Source organism: Dryobates pubescens, chromosome Z, assembly GCF_014839835.1.
Source record: "Dryobates pubescens isolate bDryPub1 chromosome Z, bDryPub1.pri, whole genome shotgun sequence".
NCBI lineage: Eukaryota > Metazoa > Chordata > Aves > Piciformes > Picidae > Dryobates > Dryobates pubescens.
The window spans coordinates 124,306,614-124,319,994 of record NC_071657.1 but is presented as its reverse complement, the minus strand read 5'-3'; the positions used below and the strand labels follow the sequence as shown (position 1 = coordinate 124,319,994).

The following is a 13,381-nucleotide window of genomic DNA, read 5'->3' as shown; positions in this document are numbered from 1 at the left end:
ATTTGAATAATTAGGAGCCACAAAAAGCACAGAATGACACAGAATCACAGAATCGACCAGGTTGGAAGATCACCAAGTCCAACTGATCACCTAACCCTAACTAATCAAACAGACCACAACACTAAGTGCCTCATCCAGTCTTTTCTTAAACACCTCCAGGTATATTGACCCCACCACCTGCCTGGGCAGATCATTCCAATGGGCAATCACTTTTTGGGTATAGAACTTCTTTCTAAGATCAAATCTAAACTTCCCCCTACACAGCTTGAGACTGTGTCCTCTTGTCCTGTTGCTGGTTGCCTGGGAGAAGAGAACAACCCCCACCTGCTACAACTACCCTTCAAACAGTTATATATGTCAAAGAAAATCTACTGCAATCTTTGAACACAGTGATCACAATCTGGTTGATTGACTTGAATATTGGTCACAATTCTGAGAGATCAGAATGATAATTTTAACGTTACTGTCAGATTTGGCATCCAAAATGGAGAAAGGTGCTGTAGAATGATGACAGATGCTGGAGAGCTAAGACAGAAATACAAAATCAAGACATGGATATATCGTGTAAGTTTGGCAATCAAAATAAACTTGTTCAGTGACATGCTAATGAGATCAATCATCTAACATTAACGGACTGGGTGAATTCTGTCACCTTAGACAAAAAAGACCAAACAAACAAATAAAAAATGCAGTTAGTAGAAAAAACAAGGAGTATTGTACATTGGGAAAAGATGGACTGGGGAATGTGGCTATGAATCCATACATGTTGGAGAGTCATAATGATTTTTTTAAAATTGCAATTTTGAAATTAAAAGCAAAACACTTGAAAGAGGATTCAGGTACTGTTCCAGATATTCTATGATTATTTAGTTGTAGTGTCATACAAAGAAGAAGACATACTGAACATAAAGTTAAGTGTTGCTATTTATCCTGTATTTGTCCTCTTTCTTCTTGTCTTATTCTAAAAAGCAATCATGAAGAGAAAATAAGATCAGGATTTTAGTGTATTCATTGCTGGGGAAACAAGAACTTAACCAAGAAAATCCTATAGTGTGGATTAGAGCTGATGAATGGGTCATATAAGTACAAAGAGCAATCCTTTCATGTCTAAAAATAACACTAGTTTTGTAAACCATATTAAAAAAAAACACTAAAATGCTATGTTATTAATGAGATGCTCAGCTGAGCAAAAACTGTAATTAAAACTAAATGCAAACTAAAATACTTTCCACAATCAGCGTTCACAGTATCACTGTGAGTTGGTAATTTATGAGTACACATAAATCACTCCAAGTGATATAAAACCAGCAGTAAACAGAAATTTTTATTTCTTAATCTTTATAATAATACTCTTTTTTACACATTGTCAGATTTTGCATTGTGAAATTGTTTTTCATCAATTCATTCCTCTACACTGCCTCAAGCTAGATTTTAAAAAATCCATTTCTGTTGAACAATACATTATGAACCTGTTTACTCAGGTCAGAATGGCTCAGAATTAAAGTAAGCACCCAATCTATTCACAATTATGAAGTTAAAGCAATTCAGCCTAATTTGATAGAAGAATTCATGACATAGAAAATGTAATCTCCTCCAATATTGGCACCTCAAAAATAAATACTTTTTGTTGTGGTTTAGTAAGGAATTTCTGCTCTCTATAGTGCCGGAACAACACTTTTTTCCCCCTTCCTGTACCTCAAACCACACCCCAGTAGCTGGGGTTGTAGCTGGATATTCCTTATATAATCGCATTCATTAAGTTCTTGTATATATTTGGATTGTTATAGTCAACATAGTGCACACTGGAAATGATAATACTTCATCATCATCATCATTATTATTATTGTTGTTGTTGTTATTGTTATTATTACTATGGCATTTAGTTTGATGTGACCATTTCCCAAAACAAATCATAAATATACCAAAAACTAAAGGTTAATTCACTAAATATTAGTAATCTGCCCATAAAGACTGACAATTTAAATTTATTTAGGTTTTTCAAGCTTAAACATTTGTTATTGAAAAATCACTGAATACAAATTGCACCTCCTGAAATTATCATGCCCAATATGCTAATTTTATCACCGCTAATTTTTCCCATGATAGATCAAAAACTGTTAAGTTAATAAATTCCCAAGGAAAATATTAAGTACAGCCACTATATTTCTCTTTCTTTATTATGACTAGCTGAACACATCTATTTCTATGTTTTAGGTCTGTTTAATATTTACATTTTAACTGCCACAAAGAAGAAAAGAAATAAATAAATCACAAAATGCAGATTTTGCCAATATCTCTGCTGGATTTTGGCTGGGATTTTTACTAGCCAAATGTACTACAGACCCCCAGAATCGTTATGGTAGCTTTCTAGAAAATCAAGCCAAAACTGGTCTCACTCATCTTTAGTTCTGGCCATCTGCTTGAAGCATCTGGTAACTGAGTACATTCACCCACATCCAGAACGTGACTGCTCTCTTGCCAACTATGTGCCTAGGTAACTGCCAGTATGTGCTTCTCCACTACTAATGTGACAACTGTCAAAAAGAAATTGAACACGTACGAATAAATCTAAATTAATCTAGCACATTACTTACCCAATTTACACCAATAAATTTTTTGACATAACTGATTGATAATGGCAGCAATAGATAAGTCGCTTATGCAATGAAACCTTCCAAAGGCTAAGAACTAAGATCTTAATACATTGAAAAATTAAGATCTAAATACATTGAAAAATTATTTTGAACATTTAATCCTTGCTATTTGCCCTGATAAGTAGAAAATACATATATGCAGCCACTATGTAAGAAAAGCAACAACAACAAAACAAGTAACAATACTAGCAATGAGTTAATTTTTTTGATAAAAACATCAGAATTATAATTTCAGTACCTGATTTAAGGTGAAATAAACCAAGAAATCAGTTCAGGCTCCTGTCAAAGTTTCTTTTACAAACAATTCAAGTACATAAAATTATTAAATGTAGTCCAACTGCCAGGCTTTAAAAATATTGCAAGAGGATTTGGAATGGCATATTAGAAATTAGAACATCAATGACAGATTAGAACACAAATGGTAAAAATATGTGGAGCTTCCATCAAAATGCATTCTCTTTTCATGTAAATACATGTTTGAACAGCTCTGCTCACTCAGAATAATACCCAAAAATTATTTTGTGGACTTCTTATTTGGAGAGGTTAAAAAAAAAGTAACTGTAATTACCGTATTTGCAAAAAGAAATCACATTCTGCACGAAACGCTTTGCTCCAGAGAATGGAATGAAAGCAAAACTACATAGGCTAACAGGAATTCTTTCCATTTTCTAAAAGCCTATGTAATTTCCAGAAACTGTATCAAACCAGCAAGTAGAATCTTACTTCCAGAAATATTGTATTTCAAGACTGATTCTGTTACAAAAATCAATTTTATTCTATTTTTGTGCTTTAACCTAAAGGTACTCCTGCCTCAGTCACAAACTTTCTGTGTGTATTTCAACACAAACATCTCATTTACATTTTTATGAAGGAAAAAAACCCCAGATTTTTGTGCCATTGCTTAAAATATGTCAAATAAATTAGTTGTTGCATCCTCTTATCAATTGTCCTGTAACAAACTGCCCAAAGAAACACTTTTTTTATATTTTGGTCATAGAACAAACAAGGAAAAATTGCCTTATAAGATTATCAGAAAGGTATTAAATGTTTAAATACAAGTCTGTATGTTTCCATATCTAATATTCAAAAAGAATATATATGTATTAAAAAAAAAAAAAAAAAGCCTTAGTGCTGTACCTACAATCAAGTGAAGTATGAAAATTCTTACACCCATTTTTTGGTTAGTGACATTTCCAAATTTCTATCCATGGAACTGCTCAAAGTGGTTATAATGGTAAGAATCAAGAAGTGGCTCTTTCAGTTGATGTGTTTGAAAGGTAGCTTTGTATGAACAGCTGTGTTTTCAAAATGCTTGCCACCTCTAAATTGGTCCTTGTGAAGTGAACTGTTTGCCTTATTGCCAGCAGGGCACACTGCAGTGTAGCTCCTGCATTTTTAGTTTTTATCACTGTCTCTCTAACTGCTGAAGTGGAAAAGAAAGATTGCCAAAACCTGACGTGTTCCTTTTCCTTTCTGCCCACTCTGACATGGTTCTTAGCTGTCTGTTGCTCCAGTGATGAGAAACGTTGCTCAGTTTATTCACTCACTGAATGTCTTTTCCAGCTCAAATAATGGCTAAACCCTCCTGTAAACCAAGGCTCCAGCTGTCAATAGCAGAAAATGACACAAACCTAGTTAAGACTATCATTGTCTACACAAGAGATAATTAGGTTGAAAAAAGTCACACATAAGGGCACATTTTTCTAAAAGAAAGAGATACTACTCTAAAAGCAAGAGGCACAACATATTTAGTAAGTACAGTAAGTATGGATTGCAGGAGGGACGAACTACTACAGAAGAAATTAAATCATCTGTCCACAAAGTTTTAAACAGTTTTAGGACAGGATTCCTAGTACAGGCAAACAATAATAAAAATACTGAATATCATTACTAATGAGCAATACAAACTTTTCCGATGCAGACATTAGGAAGAAAACCTTACCATATTATCTGGATGAGGAAATATATATAAACAGCCTACACAAAGATTTATAAATGCAGCTGGGTACAAAGTTACACGCACAGCTCCAGCTGCTGCTTGTGTGAAAAGACTTATCCCACAGCTCAGCTTACAGCTTACTGGTGATAATTTGCTGCTGAGCCTCATCTCTACAAACTTTTCTATTATGCTCAATAGTAGGTACAAAAAAAAACCCCAAAACCCAAAATAACCACCAGCATTTTTGATTGTCAGATACTGATGACAATTGCATCATTTGAAACAACACTGTTTTTAAATGAAAATATCTACTTTTGCACATAAATCTTTGTATGTAAATCTCAGACACTTTATGTACTACTCAAAGGAACAGGACCTTAGGTTGTCTTTTTCCTTCTTATTAGTACCTTTAAAACTAGACATTTGAAATGCAAAACTATCATACAAAATTCCAGATGGCACAAAGTATCTAGCTTTAAATCATCGGTACCCATTAATAAAAATGGTGAAAAGCACTGTTAGTAGGAGTATTTAATTCTAATTTTCATTTAGTGTTATCAGTATAGATTTACTGTTATCAGTACATTAATGAAGAAAGAGAATCAATGCACTCCTAAAGTACAAAGTATCACAAAGTTAAATGCTTGTGTTCCAATTCAAAAATTTATCTCTGTGATGTTACATTCCTCAAGGAAATTGAACTTCAATTGCAGTTTATAGTGTTGAGTGCAAGATGTCAAGTACTGTGTTCAGTTTTGGGCACCTCAGTGAAAGACAGACATTGAAGGCCTGGAGCGGGTCCAGAGGAGAGCAACTAAGCCTGTGAAGGGCCTAGAGAACAAGACTTAAGAGGAGCAGCTCAGGGAATTGCAGCTGTTTAGTCTGAGAAGGTGGTGGTTGTGGGGACACCTTGCCAGTCTATAACTACCTGAAGGAGGTTGCTGTTACATAGGTGTTGGTCTCTTCTCCCAAGTAACTCATGATAGAACAAGAGAGAATGAGTTCAAGCTGCACCAGGGAATGCCTGGACATGTGGAGAAGGATTATAGGGTGCTGATAGGTGAGAAGCTAGACATGAGCAGACAGTGTGCACTTGCAGCCTAGAAGGCCAGTCACATCCTGGGCTGCCCTGAGAGGTGGTTGAGTCATCATCCCTGGATGTGTTCAAAAGCCATGTAGATGTGATGCCTGGGGATATGGCATTGTGGTAAACTTTGTAGAGTAGTGTCAATGGTTAGACTCAATGATCTGGAATGACTTTTCCAACCTAAATGATTCTATAATTCTATGTTAATTTACATGTGGTTTACTTTGTTAGAGTGAACTGCAGCTCATTTCTCATTCAAGGTTATAAATTAATTACATACATGCAGACAAAAACATATAATCAATAAAACCAGCTGGCATAAGTAAAGTCATACTGCATAAGTTGATTCAAGATTTTGATACCTTGAAGTGGGATCAGAAAACATCAGCAATCCATGTTTCCTTACCTTCTTTGTCATTACTGTATATCAGAGTCACAGAATAATAATATTACAAACAAAAAAGACCAACAAAAATGTTTTGCCACTTAAATGATTCTATGGTATTTTTGCTGAGTATTTCACTACTTTTTTTGTATATTATGTCATATGATACATGCTACAGTCATATGATTTAGTTTTAGGTTGTCTTGCAAGGAGCAGGGAGTTGGACTCAAAGATCCTTATGGGTCATTTCCAAATCAGGACATTTTATCACATGATTCCATGATCTCATAATCCACCAATGATGTCCATACTACTCCTGAAATAATATTTTATTTCACACCTTGAATGACAGCTAATACCAAACAATTTTAATGTGAAAAATACAGAGATATGCCACTATTTAAACCAAAAATCTTTCTGAAGTGAAACAACATACTTCAGAATGACAACTCTGCGGGCTGGGAGAGAGTGTGAAAACTATTCTAAAATCTTTTATTTAAGGCACTCAACTCCGGCAAATATTTTACACAAGGCAGAAGCACTTTAGCTGGAGAAATAAGAAATATTTATGCCATAAAACCACATGAGCTTGAGCTGGTGGCTTATTAGCTGGAGCATTCACTAGAAAGAGAAAAGACATCATATTAAATCATGAAGAAGAATTTCAGACCTTCTCTCTCAACTCTTCTTTTTTTTACTGCCTTTTGCAGAAAGCCCACTTTGATGCATATCACATGAAAAAGTCCATTGGTGCCTTTATTTTTGTCTTGAGAATCCCAGAGATGCTGAGATATAAGCTCAGGAGGAATATAAACTCAGTGCCAGAAGGATGTTGACTATGTACATGAAAGTGTAGCAGTTTATGTGCTTTAACTGGTACAGCTTCTCAGGTATCTGGGACACACATGAAAAGTGCCTCTTGGTCCACATCCTATCTTTCACAGTGACCAATAATAAATTTTCTGCCTGGAAGAGCAGAAAACCAGATCAGCTATGTAGTTCTGCTCCCCCAGAATACTTTCCCAGTACCTCTACAGGCCAGAAGTCCCTGAGAATCATAGCAGAATCAAAACTCTGCAATTAAGTACCTGCAGTAGCAATTTGTTGAATCTCAATTAATTCACTGTTCAGGTAAGATTTGCAATGACTTTTCAATTGTTAGAGGCCTATATCTGTCATGCTTACAGATTTATTTTTTTAATATGCATTTTGGAATTTTATTTTAAATATATATGTTTTCAGGAAGTTTATCAAGAACAAAACTAAGCAATTTCCCTGCCATGGCTGTCCTGTTTTCTCTAGACATAGTAAATTACATCTCAATATTTGACATAGAAGGATTTCTACTGAGATCTTTAACAATTGGGACAGTAGCACATATAGGTGTATCACTTTCCTCCTGGTGGCAAAATTAAAACCAAGTTATAGCCATTAACTGTCCAATGCAAACCTGTATTCTTCTTCACACCTCACGTTTATCACACTTTCTAGAACAATGGAACAGATTACAATTTTACTGTTTCGGTCAGTATGCAATTCCATTTCAGTATAAACTGAGCCATTTGCAAAAAAAAAGATATTATTATTCTTCATTTTCTGTATGTTTATCTCACACATTGTCTGTTCACTTTATTGATATATGTTAATACAAAATATTAAATGTCCTTAAATGTACATAACACAAACAGAAGCCTCAAAGTCCAGTGTTCTCATCACTCAACATGGTCCGACACCTTCCCTCTCAGCTGGTATGAAATGCGTTATGTGTTCAACATGCCCAATTCCCCCAGGCCTAGAAAGGGAACCAAAAATCCAAATCCCTGACACTTGACTTTTGCAATTATGTCTATCTATACTAGCAACAACTCAAAAGTTACTTATTAATGTCAGTGAAGCATTGATCTTATCTTACAGTTTGAAAACAATGTCACTGTGAATTATAAGGCTGGAAAAGGGCATGAATATGTTTCTTACAACAGCCTTCTCAGACAAAGTCTGGTTGTAGTTACTGTGTCACCTATGTTCTGAAGTAAATGAAGCAGTACTTCATATACAAAAACAAAGAAACCTTTGAATTCTATAGCTTGGAACACAGTGTACATTCAAAGTAGGATATTTTTACTATCCAAAATAGTAAGTACATACCAAAAATCTGGAGAGGGCCCATCTGATGTTTCAGTCTTAAATATAATTTGAGACATTAAGATATTCTGCAACATTAAGTTTCAGATTCTTGCAGAGCTACAGACCAAAGAAGCAACTGCTAGTGTAGATGTTCTTTCTCCTTTTTATCACTCTAAAAATACTTTTCTGTTATTATTATTCCTTGCAATTGAAATTGTAGAAGCCAAAATAAGCAAGCCAGTAATTAGCCTGAATTTGTGATCTTGACAAGCTATTTATTATGAAGTACACATATTTTTCCAATTAACACTTTAAAGAGAAAAATCTCAAGTTTTCTTCCTAAACAGCAGCTTTTAAAAAAAAAAAATTAAATCATAAAACCTGTGGATTATCAGCTTTGTATGTTTCTGTATAAATATCTCACAGGCTTGCCTATGAATGTCATCATTAGCAACATGTACTAATCCAACCGTTCATTTTTCCCTTGATTACACATAAAAATGTTCTTTATATTTATAAACTACATGTTCAAAAGTTAAATATTCATGCTCTGTAGGAATTTGCTGAATGTTTACATTTTCAAAGCCAACAGAACTCAGTCTGCTTCTAGTGATAATTGAAAGTTAAAATATATTAAAAGCAGCATAAAATATGTAGAAAAATCTTGCTGATATATTTTGCTTTATACTTTCTGGATCATCAACTTTTTGAAGAGCAGTTCTCCACTTCATGTATGACAGGCTGCAACTCTAAAGATATCTTACTATATTAACTTAATTTATGCTATCTGGATACCACCACAATACTCTAGGCACCACAGTCATTTTCTTTTCTTACTTGCAATAATTAACATTAGAGAGCAAAAGACAGCTAAATTAATTTATAACTTTATAGTTTCTTATACTAATTATTTCCTCTTCTTATATTTTAGGTCACCCTGTCATTTCTGCAAACACTAATCAATCATGGGATTTGAAGTTAATACTACTAAATAAATGAATTGCTTAATCTCCTATGACCATCTATACATACTTCATCTTCACAAAGACTATCAGTTTTGTGTGTTACCAAGGACAGAGTGATCTTCGTTTCCACAAAATGCCTCTTACTACTGGACAAGCTGGTTACAACTTTATTCATTATCCTCAGGAAGAAAGTCATTTGCAACCATCATTTGATAAATCCAAGTGTGTGTTTCATCACTTGACCAAGTCATACTGAATTCCAAAACCATAACTGTGGAATACCAGAGTCTGCTACTTTTCTGAACATCTGAGCTAAGATGAAGGACATGCAACTCAAAATTAACTTTCTACTTGGCCTAGTTATGACTGCACTAGTACAAGCTGTAGAAAAAAAAGCAGATTGTCCAGAGTCATGTATATGTGAGATAAGACCATGGTTCACCCCCAGGTCTGTGTATATGGAGGCAACAACAGTGGACTGTAATGATTTAGGCCTTTCTAATTTTCCAGCCAGACTTCCTGCGGACACACAAGTTCTACTTCTACAGACTAATAATATTGCAAAAATTGAACATTCAGTAAACCTTCCAGTGAATTTAACTGGTCTAGATTTATCTCAGAACAATTTATCCTCAGTGGCCACTTTTAATCTTAAAAAAATACCACAGTTGCTTTCAGTGTACCTTGAAGAAAACAAACTTACTGAACTCCCTGAAGAATGCCTCTCTGGACTCCACAATTTACAGGAGCTTTATGTTAATCATAATCTGCTTTCTGTAATTGCACCAGGAGCTTTCATAGGCCTCAGTAATCTTCTCAGACTTCATCTCAATTCAAATGGTCTGCAAATGATCAACAGGAAGTGGTTTGAAGCTACTCCTAATCTTGAAATTCTCATGATTGGAGAAAACCCAATAATCAGGATCGAAGATATGAACTTTAAGCCTCTTATCAATCTGCGCAGCCTAGTTTTAGCAGGCATAAATCTCACTGAAATACCAGATAATGCTTTGGTTGGCCTTGACAAATTAGAAAGCATTTCCTTTTATGACAACAGATTTGTTAGAGTGCCCCATATTGCTCTTCAAAAGGCTAGAAATCTCAAATTTCTGGATCTAAATAAGAATCCAATTAACAGGATACGACAAGGAGATTTTAGCAATATGCTGCACCTAAAAGAACTAGGAATTAACAACATGCCGGAACTGATTTCTATAGATAGTCTTGCTGTTGATAATTTGCCAGATTTAAGAAAAATAGAGGCTACCAATAACCCCAGATTATCGTACATTCATCCAAATGCATTCTACAGACTTCCCAAGCTAGAATCACTCATGCTCAACAGCAATGCACTGAGTGCCCTGTACCGCAATACAATCGAATCCTTGCCTAACCTCAAAGAAGTTAGCATACACAGCAATCCCATTAGATGTGATTGTGTCATCCGCTGGATTAACATGAATAAAACAAACATTCGCTTCATGGAGCCAGAGTCCCTGTTTTGTGTAGATCCTCCTGAATTCCAAGGCCAGAATGTGCGGCAGATACACTTCCGGGAAATGATGGAAATCTGTCTCCCTCTGATAGCTCCTGAAAGTTTCCCATCTACTCTGGATATAAAAAATGGCAGCCATATTTCCTTACACTGCAGAGCAACAGCAGAACCAGAACCTGAAATCTACTGGATAACGCCATCAGGACACAAACTTTTGCCTAATACTCTTTCTAATAAGTACTACATTCATTCCGAAGGAACATTAGACATAAGTGACGTAACACAAAAGGAAAGTGGCTTGTACACATGTATAGCAACAAACCTAGTTGGGGCAGACCTAAAGTCAGTCATGATTAAAGTGGATGGCTCTTTTCCTCAGGACAGCAGTGGATCTTTGAATATTAAAGTAAAAGACATAAAATCTAATTCTGTTTTGGTTTCATGGAAAGCAAGCTCTAAAATTGTGAAGTCCAGTGTCAGATGGACAGCCTTTCTGAAAGCTGAAAACTCTCAGGCTGCACAGAGCGCTCGAGTACCATCTGATATAAAGGTATATAATCTTACACATCTAAATCCATCAACTGAATACAGAATTTGTATAGATATTCCCACAATCTATTCACAGATCAAAAAACAATGTGTCAATGTAACCACAAAAGGACTGGACTTGGCAGTGAAAGGCTACAGCTACGAAAAGAACAACATAATAGGATTCCTTGCTTGCATCGGTGTTCTTCTGGGAATCATCTCTATGATATACATCTACAGCTGCATCTCACGAGAGATGAACTATGATGCTGGACACAGCTACCTAAAGAATTACCTGAAGAAACAATCCTTTTCACTCAGTGAGCTTCATCCTCCTCTAATCAGTCTTTGGGACACAGGAAAAGAAAAAAGCACACCAATGGAAGTAAAAGCAACTGTAATAGGTGTACCAACAAATATGTCATAAATATGTCATTATATCACTTAATTTCTGAAATAAAAAGCACATCACTGCATTTGTGCTGAATAAAAAGGCAATGAGTATTACCTTCAGAAACTAGATGCCTGGACTTTGCTGCTGCTGACAAATGAGAATATATACTGACTCAGCATAAGAGAATTTTCAGTAACTGGCTTCTAAGGGTATTCTACCAACCAAATACAATTGACTACATTTTCTAGAACTTTCACGGGACTTTTAAGTCTGGAATACAGTGCAAATAGCCAAGAACATTTTCTGTTTTGTTTTGGGTTTTTAATTATTACACAAAAGTAGTGGAACTGAGCAATACCTCCTCCTGTGCTGTATTACACACACTAGCCATGAGTTTTTGCAGTGAACAGATATACTAGGATTGACACATGGTGTAATGAAATGGGCAAGTTCTGTAGAGTAGACACAGTGAGTATGTGAATTTTTTTTATGAAGAAAATACATTTTTGATTAAAATCAAAATAGTTTTTGGCTTGTTTGTTTCTAAAAAGGCATCCTGGGAGCTCTCGTCTGACAATAAACAAACTCATTCTAATATTTAATATCTCCTTACATATTCTCCTGTTAAAATGCCATTCTGACCACAAATCATATTTTTGCTGGGTTTAGGCTGTATAACTGCAATAAAACACATAATAAATATATTTCAAGTACACACCCATAATAAAACCAACCATATTTTACATGTTGCTTGTTGTGGGAGGAACAGGAGAGGAGTGAAGGAGATGTAAGACTGATAGAGAAATAGATTGTTAGCTACTGATAACAATAGGTTTTGAGCTGCTTTGGTATTTTTCCAGAAGCCTGACAACTTAGTGCAATGTTTAGACTCAAACAATACAAATCCAATACTTTTTCTCCAGAAAAAAGGGTAATTCAGTTATTAATAATGTCGAAACATTCCCTGGCTGTACAGAGAACTCAGATAGCTTGAAAAGCTTAAATGATATTAAGGTTTTCTTTCTGACCTGTACACTTCTGTGTAGCAATAACAACTGACTAGTTTATAAATTTTCTCAGCTTTTGTGTTACAAGTAATAAAACGACTGACAGAAACATTATTAGTTGAAATGAAATGAAACTAAGCTAAAAGCGAACAATGAATACCTGACTACTCATATTGAAGCTAAAGTTCTCATGGGAGTAGGACTGGGCCCATAAGCAGCAAATGTGCTGCTGATTAGAGCGTCAATTACAAACTAAACCCACTCCTGTTAGGATGGAAAAAGTGACTACTCCTAAGCCTGGTTGAAAATAGGCATATGACCATCAAGCTATCTGATGTAAAGACATGACAAATAAAGCAACAGCAAAACTTTTGGGTTATTTTGGTTCACATATACAGGATAAAGGGGAGGATTAAGAAAAATTGATAAATTATTGCTGAATACTGTCCTTAAGGAAGTAAATAATCACAGAATGCATAGGTAGCTTGAATTACAAAGTAAAAACATGATTAGCAACAATTCTGTATAAGTAGATTTTAATAGTTTTAAAAGTACACCTGCGCTTTTCTAGACTTGGTTGCAGTAAACATTTCTGTGGAACCACTGGCATTTTTTTGCTGATAGAAAAAGAAGAATTATTTTTTGTGTTTAGATATTAACGTTTTCTTTTATTGATAGTTTTGGGCATAATTCCAAAAGATTATTGGTCTATAAATACTTATACCATGGAAAAAAAAATTTTTGGTTGTTATTAATGAATAACTTCCTTCCACATTAAAGATATCCTTGTTGTAGTTAAATCC

General features: G+C 34.9%; 2 protein-coding genes across 3 annotated transcripts in view; one reads left to right on the top strand and one right to left on the bottom strand.

Moving 5' to 3' along the window:
• Nucleotides 1-12,217, top strand: part of LRRN3 (leucine rich repeat neuronal 3) — a 35,407-nt gene extending 23,190 nt beyond the window's left edge. For both annotated transcript variants that reach the window (XM_009903647.2, XM_054178715.1), the window contains exon 2: nt 9,121-12,217. In XM_009903647.2, coding sequence (XP_009901949.1) covers nt 9,472-11,604 — 2,133 coding nt within the window. In that variant the 5' untranslated portion in view covers nt 9,121-9,471 and the 3' untranslated portion in view covers nt 11,605-12,217. The remainder of the gene's footprint in view (nt 1-9,120) is intronic.
• IMMP2L (inner mitochondrial membrane peptidase subunit 2) overlaps nt 1-13,381 on the bottom strand; it is a 438,966-nt gene that overhangs the window by 236,334 nt on the left and 189,251 nt on the right. The gene's annotated exons all lie outside the window — the stretch shown is intronic.